We start from the raw sequence: 16,985 nt of genomic DNA on the forward strand, positions 1-16,985 counted from the left end.
AGCGAAACGTCAAATAAAAATGTCACGCAGAACAAAAATTGTAAATTGAGTTAGCTTCGTACGCACGCCGTTCAATTTCGGTTGGTCTCATACAAGTATGTGCATGAGAAAGTTTTGACAGTAAATTGGCGGCGTGCGTGAATATTAGTTTAGCCTGTTACAGTTTATTTTATCCTCCTATTCTGCCTGTTGTTAGTGTTTAGTGTTGGACAATTTTTGCTCTTAAAATTAAGAAAATTATGTCGAGCAAAAATAAGACTACTCAAAAACGCGAATATGTGGTAGATTTCAGACCTTGTGTGGTAGATGCTCAAAAACGTGGCAGATCTACCACAATGCGGTAGAAGTCTGATAACTGTTTGACAGTTCCACAGGTTTTAGTCCGAAGTTCAAAGGAACAGACTACCTGTATCTTCTGACTAGGAATAGTTGCTCAATTACTCTCTGAAAAGTGTTCCCCTAGGTCGGTGTTATGCAGACAAACTTTTGTTCGGCTAATTAAATGGCGGCTGCTTAGTTTGCTTTGAGGTGGTTACGCCGGGTTTGGCATAAGGTTACACATTGGATTTGGGCTTTTATGCTTTATTGCCACGACGAAATGAAAATTGCAATGTACGTATCGTGCAAAAATTAATATTTTTTATAATATCGTATAGGCAAAAAACAGTGCCCTAAACTTTGAAGCTCCTACAGCATAAATTTAGTTCTCCGTCTTTTAGTATCACTGCATAATTGTGTATAACAACACTAATTTTACCGCAGTTTGGCCCCAGTTTGGGCCAACAAAATTAGTTTGCTGTGAGAGTCGCCAAACTCGCTCTCGCGGAGTTTGTTGCAACAACAAAAGCACACAGCTTGCCAAACAAAATTTCTGCATAACACCTACCTTCCAGGTTTTATGCCTATAGGAACGACTTCCTGTAAGTTCTGACTAAATCCTGTAAACCGGACTACTATTGTAACAGACTAAATGAAATAATAAGGCTTAAAAGGCCTTTGCATGGTTCAACTAACGTTAAATGCAAAAAATTGCCATCCCTGTTTACTTTGGTCGATATTTTGTTGAACGCAAATTGTTTATAAAATAAAATGTGTATGTGTGTATTTTGTGTATACCAAATGTAAACAAACGCAGGATTCCGGTAAAAAAGGTGAAAGTCTAAAAGTTGGCTGATGATAAAAACTAAGAAACTACTTTGGATAATTGTCAAAAATGCATTTTCTCTCAAACCGTGGTTGGTATTGGTATCCATTGCGATAGAGTATATCTAGATAGAGTTCTGCCCTCCTGCAGGATTTGAACTTCACTTTTTTTTTTAATGGTTGTGAATCAAAGAAAACTAATAAAATCGCTAATAACTGTTCTAAGCCAATGTGAAAATTATTTCTCTCATAACAGTTATCAGGCAAATTAAAAAAAAATATTTCAAATTGGTTTTCATCATTCATACTAATGTTAATTTGTAGTTGGGAAATAACAGTCAGATTTGGCTCCTGATTTATTTATTAAATACATATTTACATGTGGTATCTAATCTGTAATGGCCAAAGAGTACCTTTTAAAAATAAAGAACCAAAACTGGTTTAAAACTGAAGTGATTATGAGTTATGTTGCTACAAATTCATTTGTATCATGCATCTTTTTTTATTTCAGACTCATGTGTGTGTGGAGCAAACAGCCATCGATTTTTTAAACAACGGTATTAACGTTTATATTGTGGCCGACTGTTGTACCTCGCGCTTAAACCAAGATCGTGATCTGGCTTTGAATCGTTTGCGAGATGCCGGATGTGTGATTACAACAAGTGAGAGTATAATTTTTAATTTGCTTCGTGATAAAAATAATCCAAAATTCGATACAATTCGGAAACTAGTCAATCCTCCTTCCGTAGATATGCAATTGTCAAAATCTGGATCGTCTGGTTCTACTACTTCTAAATTATAATTGTTTTAAGAAAGTATGTATGTATGTATGTATGTATATGGAAATATTGATTTGTTTACATATAAATACTTGTATGTATATGTATACTAAATACATATATGAAGCGTGTGTATATTTTAATAGAATAAATTGTAAAAATTAAGCATACATAGGCACATATTATATTTAAAAAATATTGTTGGAATAAATTTCATATACAAGGGGCACTAAGTAATTCTTTAGATTTCAGACGAGGACGTTGTGCTCTAATATTTGAGTGCACTACGCTTTTAACCCTTACGGTACATCTTTTTAGATTCGGGCTTTAAAAATCCGATTTTATTATTAAATGGCCCTTAATAGTTAATATAATAAGATTCAATTTACTTTTTTCCAAAATCTGATTCTAAAGTGTTTTTTTAGAATGATGCCATGCGGTATCATTTGTACTAACTGGTGTAAAAAATAGATTTTTTGAATACGGTATTTTGTTTTATTAAAATTCCTTTAATTCGCTTTAAAAAAAAAACATTTCAAAAACTCAATAAAATAAGTTGGAACATGCATAGATTTAATAATTCATTTAAAAATAAACAGAAAATATACATAGATTCTCCAAAATTCCTGCAGCAAATATGAAGTTAAATCCTGTAAAATAAAAATATCATTAAATTTATATGTATGTACATATAAATTTGGAAACAAACAAAATTGTGTACGTGTAGTAATTTATTATTCAGCCCTATTCTGCATTTCGACTCGAATCGAAATTTTCTCCGTTTGGCAACTTTGGTATTCTGCGTTCCGTTTCCTATCGATCAATCTTCGAAATTTACGATTATACCTATTCTACATTTCGATCGTAGTTCCGTTTTTCTAAGTTGCAAATTTGTTGACGGAGAACGTTTCAATTGTTATTTTCGTGGGTTTAAATAATAAAATTTTATAAAAAATTTAAGTAAAATATACTGTGCATGATTGTAAAAGTCATNCGTTTTCAAAGTGGAAGTCCAGGCGTTTTTGTTTACATTATCTATAAATAAGACTGTGAAATGCACTGAATGCAATTTATTCTTTTTATATAAAATTAATAGATTTATGCACATAGATACATATGTACATACATAAAATGTGAAGTTACATAAAAAAGATGCTTTTATTATTGCACTCGTTTTTACTAAAAGAGGTGCGTATGTTGCCTCGAATTCGATTTGCTATGGAAATATAAGCTTTGTTCTTCCCCTCCTCCTGACGGCTTACAAAATGGGATTCATTTGCGTTCAAATCTTCCACTGTAGTAAATGCAAATTTTGTGGAGTGCTCAAACAACGTTTATAATTTCACTGACTTTTTGTTTTTATATTTATCTGCAACATTGCCTCTTTTATTTGCAGTGTGAAATTCGCGGCCCCGGATTTGTTTAAAATCGGCTTTTACGTACGATTCGTCATCCATAACAATACAGCCAAATCGCCGTAGTCCTGCTGTTTTGCATACTTTTTGTATATACGAAGACGACATGTTTAATTTTTTGCCGACATCTCTTACCGAAAGTCCAGGATTTTTCTTAAAAGCAGACAACACTTCCTTTGCCTTAATTTCGCAAGCAAATCCTTTTTTTCTGCCACTACCAGGGTCCCTTTTTAAAGATAAACATTCATTGTATTTTTTAAGCACATAAGTAACGGTAGACTTTGGAAATTTTAGCTTTTTTGCGATGTCGTTATGGAACTTGCTGGGATTTTCCAGCTTTTTGCGCAATATTAACTCGCGATCGATTTCTTTCTTGGTCCTCGTTTCTACACTGATTTTTGTTACTAAAAAGAAATGATGCAGTAAGGTGGAAAATGCTTCCAGCTTTTTAAGTGTCTACCGATTTTTATTTTAATGTTATGATTAACCGAGCTATGCTTGGTTATGTGCGACCAGTTTTTTTCGTGTACATTCTTTATATACATATCTCCATACGAAGTTCCGGTACTGAACCATGAATACTTTCAGAGATATGCAGTATAAAAATTCGATTTATATGGGAGGTTCCACGCCCCCCTTTCCAACAGCTGCCCTCTTTCTTCATGAGTATGCGATTGATTTCGTATATTATCTCCATACCAAGTTCCAGAACTCTACCATGAACACTTCCAAAGATAGGCAGTATGAAAAATTCGGTTTGTATGGAAGATTCCACGCCCCCTTTTCCAATAGTTCCAATTTTTCTCCAAGAGTATGCGATTTATTTCGTACATCTCCATACAAAACTCTAGAACTCTACCAAAAAATTTCCAGAGATAAGCAGTATGAAAAAATCGGTTTGTATGGGAGATGTCACACCCCTTTTTACAATAGCTAAAATTTTTCTCCAAGGGTATGCGATTGATTTCGTATATCTCCATACCAATTTCCAAAACTCTACCATGCACACTTTCAGAGATATGTAGCATGAGAAATTCGGTTTGTATGGGAAGTGCCACGCCCCCTTTACATATAGATTTTTTTCAGCCTAAAACCATCCTTGGGACACGTGCGGCAGGTGGCAGTTTCAAAAAAATCGGTTCAGCCGCTCTCGAGCCTTGCGAAAACTAACAAACGGCTTTCTAAATATATATTAGTTGAGATATATTATATATTATAATTATATTTTGACAGTATCCGTTGTTTCTGATTGGCGCAAAAAAATCTTGCCTAGTGACGAATTCGCCCCTTGATATGGTCGTTACTTAAAGCTATTTATATTCGAAATTGCATGAAAACTGGAAAACAGGAATCTATAAGCTTATCCAGGCTAAAAGCTACCTACGTACCGAATTTTAAGCAAATCGGACCATAAATACGATTTCTTCGAACAGATCGGTCCCTGGTCCACTTCTCGGACAAAATGGATCATATATGCTAATATATGCTAAAAAGCTACCTACGTACCGAATTTTAAGCAAATCGGACCGTAAATACGATTTTTTCGAATAGATCAGTCCCTGGTCCACTTCTCGGGAAAATTGACCATATATCCTAATATATGCTAAAAAACTACTTACGTACCGAATTTTAAGCAAATCGGACCATAAATACGATTTTTTGGAATAGATCGGTCCCTGGTCCACTACTCGGAAAAAATTTATCACTTATGCTAATACATGCTAAAAGCTACCTGCGCACTGAATTTTAAGCAAATCGGACCGTAAATTCGCTTTTTTCGAATAGATCGGTCCCTGGACCACTTCCCGAAAAAAATGGGTCATATATGCTAAAAAGCTACTTACGTACTAAATTTTAAGAAAATCAGACTATAATAAGATTTTTTCGAATAGACCGGTCCCTGGTCCACCTACCCGAAAAAAGTTAAATTTGTTTAGCCTAAAACATGGTGGTTACCGAAAGCTATTTGTATACAAAATTTCATGAAAATCGGACCAGCCGTTCGCGAGATTACCTGTTACAAAAGAAGGGACTTCTCTTTATATAATTAGTATAGATTAGTATAGATAGTATAGATAACCAACGATATGTACATATATATTTGTAAGATTTACTCCTAATTTCAAATTTAGCTTTTCTCGACGTTTGGATGAAATCCGGTGGAATCAGCTGTATATGTAACGCGTATTTTCTTGCCATTTTCGCCTGGAAGAAAGTATTCTCCCTGAATTCCATTTACATCGCCTTGTACCTTAGCTTCCACTCCATTCGATGCTTCATAGCCATAGTTAAAGTGGCCTTGGTCGTCGATTTTTCGGTAATCAGATCTTAATTCTGCGTGAACATCTTCCTCATTTGCGATTGCAACCATAACGAGAGCAAAAAGCAGAATCTGTAAGGCAAACATGCGTTTCTTTCAATGTCAAAAGCATTACAAAATTCAAAGTGCACTGTAGACTGTATCTGTAGACTTTGGGAAAACATATGTATACATGTATGTATGTATTTAAATGTGTGTCCAAGCTACAGTTGAAAAACTCAACTTGGCAAAAATGTAATATTGTCCAAAATGCATAAGTACAGAAACCTTTTAATTCAGATGCTTTCTTCTAGTTTGTCACCAGACCAAAAAGTACTTAATCAAATTATACTTACAATCTTCAATATTTTAAAATTAGATGTGACTCTGTTTGCCTTACTAAAACAACTGAAAATACATATATTACTGCTTAATATGTATAACACCATATTTCGTTTCATTTTATGACTTAAGTTGATTATTTAATAAAATCAAAGCACAAAGAACTGGTTTTAAGACAATCAAAAAAGTGTGCACATATTCTAAGATATTGGTTTCTAATGAAGTATAGTTGTCTTCGGATACAAGAAACATAAATAGATTGGCGCTCACACAATTAGGGGGTTCGCAAGACGTGTTAACCGTCTTAAAATCTTAAGCTTAACATTTTTTATATAAAATAATGGTTAAAATGTTTTCAGGGGGAAGGGGGCTAATTACATATTTTTTACAAGTTTGAAAACATTGCGATGTAGTTAGAAATCCTCTAAAACCATTTTAATCATTATTTTACATGAAAAAATGTTAAGCTTAAGATTTTACGACGGTTAACACCAGTGTTGGCAGTTTATCCGTTTCCCGGCTACATTTATCCGGTTTGGTTTGGCCGGCAGCCGATTCGTTAGTCATCTGGCAAAAAAATAGCCGTTTTAGCCGATTTTGCTAAAGGCCTTATTTTCTTAAAATTCAAATACATAAGTTTCCATTTTTACAAATTTTGCGACCAGAATATATTAGAAATGGCTAGCCTTATATCTGCACGCCAACGCAAATTTAATTTAAAACACAACACCCGCGAAGAGAATTTCGGCAAAAGACTCACTTCTGGTTGTCCAAAACCTTTATTTACATAGTACATAAATTCTTATTCTAAATACATAAATTATCACTTATCCTACATACATATTAGGGATGTTTCGAATGCCGAATTTTCGGAATGCGAATGTGTGAATGCGAATGCTAATGTTAGGAATAACATTAAAAAAGCTATAATCAACTTAAGTCATCGTTTTTATTACTTAAAAATTTTTGTAAATTATTAGCATATATGTAATTCTTCTATATTGGCAGTATCTACAAGTGCACTCAGCAAACATTACAGTACAGACATACAAAAAAAGAAAACGAAATCGTATGTAAACAAGTAATTTTTTGCAAAAAAAAACCGACTTAAAAAATATATATGTATATATATATTTCATGATCCACTGATCGGATCTAAACCAGTGATGAAATTGATGGTACAATTGCACTTTTTTGGTACATTTTGAATCCCAAAAGTACATTGGTAGTACAATTTGGTACTACATCGACATTTTTGATACAATTTTGTCAAAATACAGCATTACGACATACCACTTGTGGATAAAAATACAGTCTCTTTTTCCTTCTTTATACAAATAAATGCGTGGTGTTTCTTAAAAACGAAAAACTTCTTAAATTCATCAAACAGTTGCTGCTATAATATAAGCAGCTGTTTCTTTGCAAAATTTTTGTGTTACTTGCACTTAATAAACATACTTGTATGGTTTTGTTGATTAACTTGAATTATTGATTTGTAATGGAAACGTAGGGTTTTGATGGCCTTTTTAAACTGTGCATATGTACCAGTACATATAACGTTACGCATCCAAGTCCACAGAAGAAAATTTTCCAGATTTTTGGTGCAGTACATACTGGCCGAACCAAAAAATTATTCAAACTAAAGCAGAGTGATTAATTAATGCTGATAAAGAAAATGGTATTTAATATTAACAAGTAAGGCAAAATATTCCTGTTTTTTATGCAAAAAACAATAAAAATAAGATAATTACCAATGCCTATTTATTGCTTCAGGGGTTTAAATGATTTCCTTGATTTTATATTTTCGTGAAACTAGACTTTTAGAAAAAAAAAGTGAAATATATCCAGAAGGTCCCTTTAAGGTGGAAAAGGATTTTTTTTTAAACCGCTTGTTTCTCCAAAAGTGTTCAAATGGCTTATATGGGAAGTTGTTATAGAAGAAAGATTAAACAAAAAACCTGCCTCCCAAGAAAAACGTTACGTTAATGTCATGAAGAAGGTGGAAAAAACTTCCAACATTAGCTTATCTGATAAATGAGTTTAACAGTAATATGCAAATATTACATTCTGAAAAATATTTTACAAAAATGCAAAAATAAGAACAAAAATTAATTTTTGAAGAGCCTGAAAGCAGTTTCGTATTCACGTCAGTAAACGATTTTAGAGGATAAAGTTATCAGTCTTAAAAAAATATATAAAATACCTGCCATGTACATACACTTTGTTTTTCAAATTACCCATATACATATGTATGTATGGTTTTTTAAATTTTGGTACTTTTTTGGCTGATTTAGTACAATCTTTGTGTCCATTGGATACAAAAAAATAAAAACTCATCATCCCTGATCTAAACCTGATTAGACACTACCTTTCCGATGCAAAAAGAATTATCGAAATCGGTTGACGTGGTCCAAAGTTATGCGGTAACATACATAAAAAAAACAAATACTCCGAAAAGAGGGGATAAATTAAATAATATATTTAGCTTCACATGCGTATTTCTACAAATTTTAGCTAAAAAACTTGCAATTCTAATAAAAATTTGTTGATTTTTTTTTTACTTTTTGCACAAAGTTTAGAAGTTGAATTTATATAATTTTTTTATATAATCAGCTCTAGTTTTATAAAAAAATAGCGAAAAAACCCAAACGAAAAACATTGCGAATATTATATGAAGATCACTACAATTTTGAGTGAGTCTTTATAGTTGTTTATCCGTTTTTAACTGGTTAGTCAGTAAATTTGTACTCAGCGAAAAATGGAAATATATATTTGAATTAAACATTCCAAAATAACAAAGTGCTTATCATTTTACAAATTTTCAAAACGATTTTTTAATTTCCAGGTAGCTTTAAAATACAATTTTAATACTTCATCATAAAGTTTCACTTTGTATAAGTAAACATCGTCAACAAAGGGGCTTAAGCACCCCAGAGTAAAATAATCCCTTTCAAATTTTTTTTCAAACCCTACTGAGGATACGTCAAACTCGCCTGAATGTATTCGTCATACATGATTCAATAACACAAGGTTGGATAACCTGGCAGTTGTCTCGCTTCCGCATTCTGCCTTAGCCTGTGTTGCTTTCTTTTTTTTATTTATAGAAACTACTACTAAAAGACAAGGAGAAATATTGTCTTCGTATAAAAAGTTCAACAGGCAACACTGCCGATAGTTTCATCGATTGTTTCGTGGAAATTGATTTTCTTATTACGAAAATTCAAGTAAACATGCCAAAAAATCAAAAATAATGGAGCTATTTTGAATTAAAACAATAAATTAACTTATTTCTTTGAAGAGTATCGGAGTTATTCAAAAACCTGTGTTTTGCAGCAAGTGCAGCCGTTACCAATCCTGTGTATCCGTCCACGTTTCGCTGGTGCAGTCCACTGGAAATTACAGCTGCACCGATTTATTTGGTGAAGTGCAGCCGTTACATACTTACAAGTAAGTATACCACCCCATAAAAGTGAAAAAGTAAAACTATGTTCACATATCAATATTATCTCAATCAAAGCTCGTTTTTTAATCACCCCGTTAACACAGGCAAATCTCAGATTATTAGACGTCAAATTTGTTGTGCTTGTTATTCTCGCATCTCAAGGAAAATTTATGTTTCTTCTCTGTGCCACCGTGATCACGTTTTTCTGCTATAATAAGCAATATAAATATATTTTAACTTAACATTTTATTAAAAATACCTTTACAAACCTCTTTTACTTGCTAGCGTACATTTTTGTTTACTTTTACATTTGGCATTTCTCCTCTCTTTCGCAAAAACAATCGATAAAACTAGGATGGACACCGAAAAGTTATCGGTTAAATCTGAAATTATTTTATAATTACAGATTAACAAGGGACGAATTTTATATGGCTAATCTCTTGTTATAATTACAGATTAGGGTGTTAAGCTCGAAAATGAGGATAATCTACTTATATGTGAACCTAGTATAAATGTCAATAAAGTTTTTTTCTTGTGCAGATCAGGATCACTTTGTGTCCGTCCACCAAATGTAATTCAATTTAAGATATTGAACATGTAATTTTTAAATGCAACAAATATAATAATTTTTTGAAAATATTAATTTATGTACATTGTTTCAATTGCATCTTTACTAGTTGTATACTTCTTCATATCGCCCACTGTCTTCAAAAGAGTCACAACTCAAAATAATACGTTTGTCAGAAAATGCGAAAAACTATTTCTTAGCACATGATACTCATATGGGCTAGGGCGACTTTACCTTAGATTTTTTTTACAAATTATAACAAAAATTTTATCCAGCTTTTGCTGAAAGGTAGCTTTTCTGTGTACATTTTTAGCGCATAATATCAAAAATGCCAAATTTGGAGTTGTGATTCTTTTCAAGACGGTGTGTAATTTAGACCCTTTGAATAAGGTATTTGTTTGAATTCCATTAATTTTATTTAATATATACTGGAGTTTTAGTGAAACCATGGTTTGTTTTGAATATTTGGGAATATTTGTCGATAAAATTTTTCTTTGGTCAGAATTTTATGTGAATAAAATTCTCTCATTCTTCATTTATTTCATTTTTAATATCTATATAGCATGCTTAATTCACCATAAACAAGTTAATTCGTTGTCTATTGTGTAGATCAATGGAATCTGCTTTAATATTTTAATTCAATTTAATATACAAAAAACGCATTTTAGGAGTCTGGCAGTCCTACTACCTTTTCACAAAAAGGGATAAAATGGTTACACACTTTCTCTTCCTTCTCAAATGCAACCTTACAAGGCAGTCGATTGACACAAATGTCAATATTTATCCAACCTTGTATTATTGAATCATGTTCGTCATATATATTCACAGATACTAATACATGAAAGACCTGCGCATGCGCAAAACGTACATTTGCCTCAAAACTATCTCCCTTTGATTCAAGAATGATAGAATACAAGATTGCGCCAATGAGAGAGGATTTTTGAGCGTAATTTNCGTCATATATATTCACAGATACTAATACATGAAAGACCTGCGCATGCGCAAAACGTACATTTGCCTCAAAACTATCTCCCTTTGATTCAAGAATGATAGAATACAAGATTGCGCCAATGAGAGAGGATTTTTGAGCGTAATTTTTGCGTGACGTCATCTTGGTGCAATTGCGAGAGAGAAAGCCAAAACGCATAGAAAAATATGTAAACAATGCAGAAAAATTTGTTAATTTTAATATTACAAGGCCCAATTTTGCAGGAATCAATAAATATACAAAGATTGATTAATTAGGAACACGTAGCAATAATTTTGGACATGTAGCTCTTTAGGTAAGTACGATTTTTAGCACATGAAAAAATGGATGTATTAACAGTGTTTGCAATTTCATGTAGACCAAAAGGAAGGTGTGCAGCAAAGTGAATTTTTGGACTTGCCATTGTAAAAAGCCATGCAGAGTGCATATTTATATTTGTGGACAGTAACTCCACAGCTGTTGACTGCACAGCTTTATATAACTTTATATAAATGCAAATTGTTACCTACAGTGGCAACGGCAGTCTCACTCTGCTCAAGTAACTTGCTGACAATTATTTTGTTTTCCCTGTGCTGAGCTCTTTTCGCACGCTGATTTTCCCCCAGATTTTCTTCGGAAATGGTAGGCACCGCACCAGGTTTTGCAAAACTTAAGGCGTTTACAAAAGCAATATTAAATGCAATTAATATGAAAATACACAATATGTTACCCATTTAGAACTGTGTATTATTTTCAATACCTTCACTGGTAAAGTGCTTCATGTACACATAGCTCGATTTGGTATTTAATGCATCTCCTCGCCGGCAAAACTGCTTCCACTGTTTCGACAGGTTTGCGTCCGTAGGAAACGAAAAAAAACTTACATCGCACGCTTTCCTTTTGTTTTCACTATTACACTTTGCCATTGCACACTTAATTTTGCTTTGTAATGTCTCAATAATTGTTTAAAACCACGCTTTTTCAATTTTTCCTAATAAACAATCGTGGTACAAAGCTCAATAAAAAAATTAAAAATAAAATGTTAATAAGCCACAATAACATTGACAAATACCACGCAGAAATATTAACGCACAAATATTAAAATTGTTATTTGGTTTTTTCGTAGGCTCACAATCAACAATTGCACCAAGATGACGTCACGCACACAGCTGATTCTGTCAAAATCACAAAGAGCGGATTAGCGGTACCGCGATTGGCGCAATCTCTATTTCTCTCAATCGTGCCTTTGATTGCTGAATCCAAACACATTGCTCAGATAGTTTACTGCCAACAGCACAGTATAGACAGTAACCAACCTTTTTGGGTTGTTGTTGTAGTAGTCGTTGTTGTTGTAGTTATATTCACTCCTGAGGAAGGCACGGGGTTGTGTGATTTAATGGCCTTCCTCAAACTTTTTCTTAGATATCAGGGTTGTGTGCTGCATTATTATTAGATAAATAAATTTAAGCATTTGACAAATCGTGATTTTATTAAAAGAAAATTATAAATGGTGTTGAAAAACCAAACAAACGCTCGTGCGAAAGCTCTATTTTTGTGTGTTGTTAAAATTTATACATGGCGTATTGATGGTAATACAAGCAATGTATTCTTTTGTGGATTTTATGTTACTTGAGAATTTAGACAACGTGCGAGCTGCCAGGTTCTGTTATCAATATAATTAACACAAGCTTTTTCGCGTGGTTGCCTTTCAATAAATAGAATAAACAAATATTCGCAAATAAATTGGATTTATTTTATAACTGACAACTAACGTACGCTTTTTGTTCTTTTCTCCATTTTGATTTTGACTCTATTACCGCCAACAACTTTATGTGTATACATATTTACAAGCTGTCAAAATTTTGCGTAGTCACACGAGCTAGGTAAAAACTATGGCATTCTTATTCACAAGGAGAAATCTCAAAATTTTTGTTTGGTATTTCCAAATTTTCTCTTGAGTTTCTCGTTGAGTTAGTAATTTCATGTCAATTATTAGAAAAGTTCCATGATGTATACCATTTTATGTGGAATTATTCAATAAATTTCGTTTTACAACATACTTTTTGAAACTATTTGAAGGTAATTATTTTTTGTTTGTTAAAAGCAACCCTGCGTGCTTGGAAGGCGTGTGTACCAATAATTTNTATATTGTGGCCAACAGTGTTGCCGCGACGTCATGAACATATGTATCGTAAAAAACACAAAATGAATCAAATGTATCTAAATTTTTTTTTTAAGTATCTAAGTATCAAGTTAGAAAATATTGTTAAAAAATGCTATTTGGCATTCTACCACTGCTTTGTATTGTCAATAACCTAAACATCATGTAATTACCATTCATACACATACATGTGGATGTACATGAAGGGAAATATCTTACAATCTATCAAAATAGAGATTATTTAGGGAGTTCACAAGGTGTTGTATACTGTCGTATTATTGTATGTCGTGAACTTCAAAATGACTATAACTACATTTAAGGAACTCGGCAGCTACCATAAAAGTCGGATTATGAAATTTCACACCGTTAAAAAATATTTGGTTGTGGTTTCAAGTCCTCTAAACATTTATTTAGCCTTTAACAACTGTTTATGTGAAGTTCATAATGAAATTTAATCAGACAAATTTCAGGAAAATAGCGCATCCGTTTTACAACCATTTTCGATAGTTTTCTGCACATACGTTTCGGATGAACACTTTAGTGGGAGAATTGATCTGAAAAACGTCCGAAAATGGAATCGGAAAACGGATGAAACATCAGGATTTATACGAAATTGTTTCCATTTTCGATTACGTTTCCGGATATTTTGCTGTCTGGGTATATATATATATTTATATATATATATATATATATATATATATTTGTATGTATGTATGTACATTTAACATTAAAATTACTTCCAACCGAAAAGTAAGTTCTGCAATGAAATAAAAATCAAATATTTTAAATTTATATTGTTTTAATTTCAGGAAATAACTAGATATATGATTGAAGAATAAAATAATTTTAGTATCCCAAAAAACGTATTTTAATGCGTCCGATACTGAGTAGTATCGCTACTATATCCCTGATACTTTTAAGAGTATCGATACCATGAGCTCGCTGCCAGAATGAGTACTCAGTATCGATACCAGAGTCTGAAATTTCGAACCCTAGGCATATTATATTTAAAAAAAAAATAAAATTTTGCTGCCCTTTCTCCCATGAGGCGATTTCTTAGAAGCTCGTATATAAAGCCTTCTGCACTGAACAATTGCTCACTTGGAACACTGGCGGGTGGAGCGCTCAAATATTTGCGGGCCAGATCTGTCAATTTATCGTATTTTAGTTTAGTTTTCCACCAATCGAGAGGATTTTCACCGAGACTTTAAGCAGTAGGCCCATCAATGTTGCTTGATATACTATCTAACCGTTTAGCGTCTGAAGCAAAAAGCCGGTTATTGTCCGCACCCCGGTTAGACAGACTTAGAGCCGTTTTAACAATATTAGAGTGGACTCTGTGCCCATGTACACATTCGCATTCGCAAAACATTCGTATCATTTGATGCGAATGCGAATATGTAAAATGATGCGAATCATTCGCATAACGAATGCGAATGCAAATATTCGCAGCATCCCTGGTATGTACATACATATATACTACGTTTATGCGTAGGCTAATTCACGAATTCATTTCATGAATTTGGGCTAAAATTGGCTGCATAAACACTATTTCATGAATTCAATTATACATGAAAGTTAACCATGAATTCGGCATCATTTCATGAAATCAAGAAGTGCAAGTCCGGCAACGCCACGTTTCACAAACAGCTGTTTACTAGGGATTTACAACACTGGAAAAGTTACGTGGAATTGTTCAAATATATAATAAATTCAAATAGATTCAAATGAAAGTATATTAAACCAATTTAAATATAATACGATTCATTTTCTGGTACCAACAGGTTTTTCAAATTCAAAATGAGGCCAAAAGATCCACAACCCTACTGTGCAGTTTCTCGCTAGTGCGTTGCCACTTTTTCGAAGATCTTTATTTCATGAATTCGCGAACTACGCATAAACGAGAGGGAAGAAATGCGTGAGGCGAATAAATTTGAATAGAAGCGGGCTGCTGTATATAATATGTATAATGCCAGTATTTCATGTTAAATTACATCGGAACATAAACTCTTATTAGGTATTCTTCTAGAGTTTTTAAGTTACAAGGTGGTGAACTTGTTGCAACGTACAATCGTAAAATTCGGCCGGCCTTGGTTAGCCAACGGGAGTGCGCTACAGGTCCAGGGTTTATGCTAGCTATTTGTTTTTTGTCGGAACTATGCTGGGCGTAATTTTAGTCCGATTCAATAATTTTCAATGTTTTGCTTTTATTTGGCAAGCACAATAATCATACCGAGTTCGGTACAAATTGATCGAACGGTTACCGAGATTCACATACGTGGTCATAAGTGGGCGGTGCCACGCCCATTTTCCAAAATTTTATCATAAACGGATTTTCCGCTAAAGAGTTATTGCAAACATCAATTTTAAATAAATTAGCTACAGCATTTACTGATTTATCTAAGATTTCGTATTTGTCCAAATAACCGTTATATGGAATGTGGGCGTGGATGTGATCCGATTTTAAAAATTTGTAGTCGTTTGGTATGTTTTACCAAGGTCAACAACTGTGCCAAGTTTGGGAGAAACTGGTATAATCATAAGTAGGCGTGGCCAAGGCATAACAAACTACTACTGCGACTAAAATGTCAACTCTTAACCCTATACTATTAAAGATTTTAATTTTTTTTTAATATAAATTTTCAATTGTGAGCTGTGCGACTGATTTTAAATACATAATAAGAGCCAGGACAACAAACTTTATTTTAAAACTCCGAAGCATCAATACTTCATTAGGAGACTCTTCACATGTGCGCGAAGACCATTTTAGTGCCAGTGACTTTATTTGTTGCCCATCGCAGCCGGATATTTCTAAGCGGACGCGTTTGTTCCCAGGTGCAGGAATTATTATACCGAATATGAAGAGAAAATCTTCCACTCAGATACATGGATAGACCAAATTTCAAATGGTGGTCTAATAAAACCTAAACCGGAATTCCTTGTTGACATAAAGCAATTGAAATTAACTTTTAATAAATTTAATGGAAAGGAAATGTCGAATTGCAAAAATTTAATAGCTGAATTATGGAAGTTAAGTTCTGATGTAAATTTAGAATAATCAAACCTTTTTTTAAATGTCCAATATATTTTTAAAATTAAGTATTTGAATAAAAAAAATAAATACTTAAAAACATTGGGCTAGTAAAAGCAAGAAAATTGCCAAAATGGGTTTATAAATGAGTGTGTTTCACTTAGTGTGTAATTTTGTGTAAGTATGCATTTCCACATTTATATTAAAACGAAAATGCAATACCTAAAATGAAGCTGATTCTAATGAGATTTTAAAAATTTTCATATCTACAAAAACTTTCATTTCAAAGATATTAGCCCGCAGTTATGTCAAAATAAAGTCGACTCTAAAGTTAAAAGCGGCTTTTTTGACAGATATCCCATTGGAAGTTATGTCAAAAAGCTGCTTTTAACTTTAGGAGTCGACTTTATTTTGACTATAGCTACGGGCCGTTGAGTTTTATCAAATATGGTAAATGCATAACAAAGGGTTAATTTCTTTGTTTACATTTTTTGACATTACAGTCAGCTATGAGAGAGCTCAACTGAATTGTCACTTCTAACTTGTTGAATATAGGAGTGTTCGCTATGCAACTGCCAGTAAGAATTAGCCAGTAACAAAATTCAGAGAATAAGGTACCTTACTCTCCCAAAGGGAGAATCTTACTAAGTTTTGCGCGAACAGGAAATAGCAAACATTTGCAAGCTTCACTGCCAGCTGACTTCCACGGTTGCATTTCGAGCATAATATTTTTTTTTTAAATTATTGCAGGTAGAAACCAAAACAGGACCTATACGTATATTTCTTCTTATTCTGACTTTCTTCAACATACGCTTCAATTTCTTTATGGAAGTCACTG

The 16,985-nt window shown here is 33.1% G+C and overlaps 2 protein-coding genes across 2 annotated transcripts in view; one reads left to right on the forward strand and one right to left on the reverse strand.

The window, feature by feature from the left end:
- Positions 1-2,155, forward strand: part of LOC108360767 (isochorismatase domain-containing protein 1) — a gene marked incomplete at its 5' end in the record, with an annotated part of 31,245 nt that extends 29,090 nt beyond the window's left edge. Inside the window, one exon of the mRNA XM_017613193.1 lies at positions 1,655-2,155. Coding sequence (XP_017468682.1) covers positions 1,655-1,945 — 291 coding nt within the window. The remainder of the gene's footprint in view (positions 1-1,654) is intronic.
- A 3,182-nt stretch (positions 2,156-5,337) lies between these two features.
- On the reverse strand, positions 5,338-6,817 carry Cpr60D (Cuticular protein 60D). The gene is made up of 2 exons (XM_017613194.1): positions 5,993-6,817; positions 5,338-5,729 (listed from the first exon to the last, which is right to left on the reverse strand). The coding sequence occupies exons 1-2, from the start codon at positions 6,095-6,097 to the stop codon at positions 5,466-5,468; spliced, it is 369 nt and encodes a 122-aa protein (XP_017468683.1). The 5' UTR covers positions 6,098-6,817; the 3' UTR covers positions 5,338-5,465.
- Positions 6,818-16,985: the final 10,168 nt, after the last annotated feature.

This window comes from Rhagoletis zephyria, unplaced genomic scaffold (assembly GCF_001687245.7).
Source record: "Rhagoletis zephyria isolate East Lansing unplaced genomic scaffold, Rhagoletis_zephyria_1.1 Rzeph_scaffold_00624, whole genome shotgun sequence".
NCBI lineage: Eukaryota > Metazoa > Arthropoda > Insecta > Diptera > Tephritidae > Rhagoletis > Rhagoletis zephyria.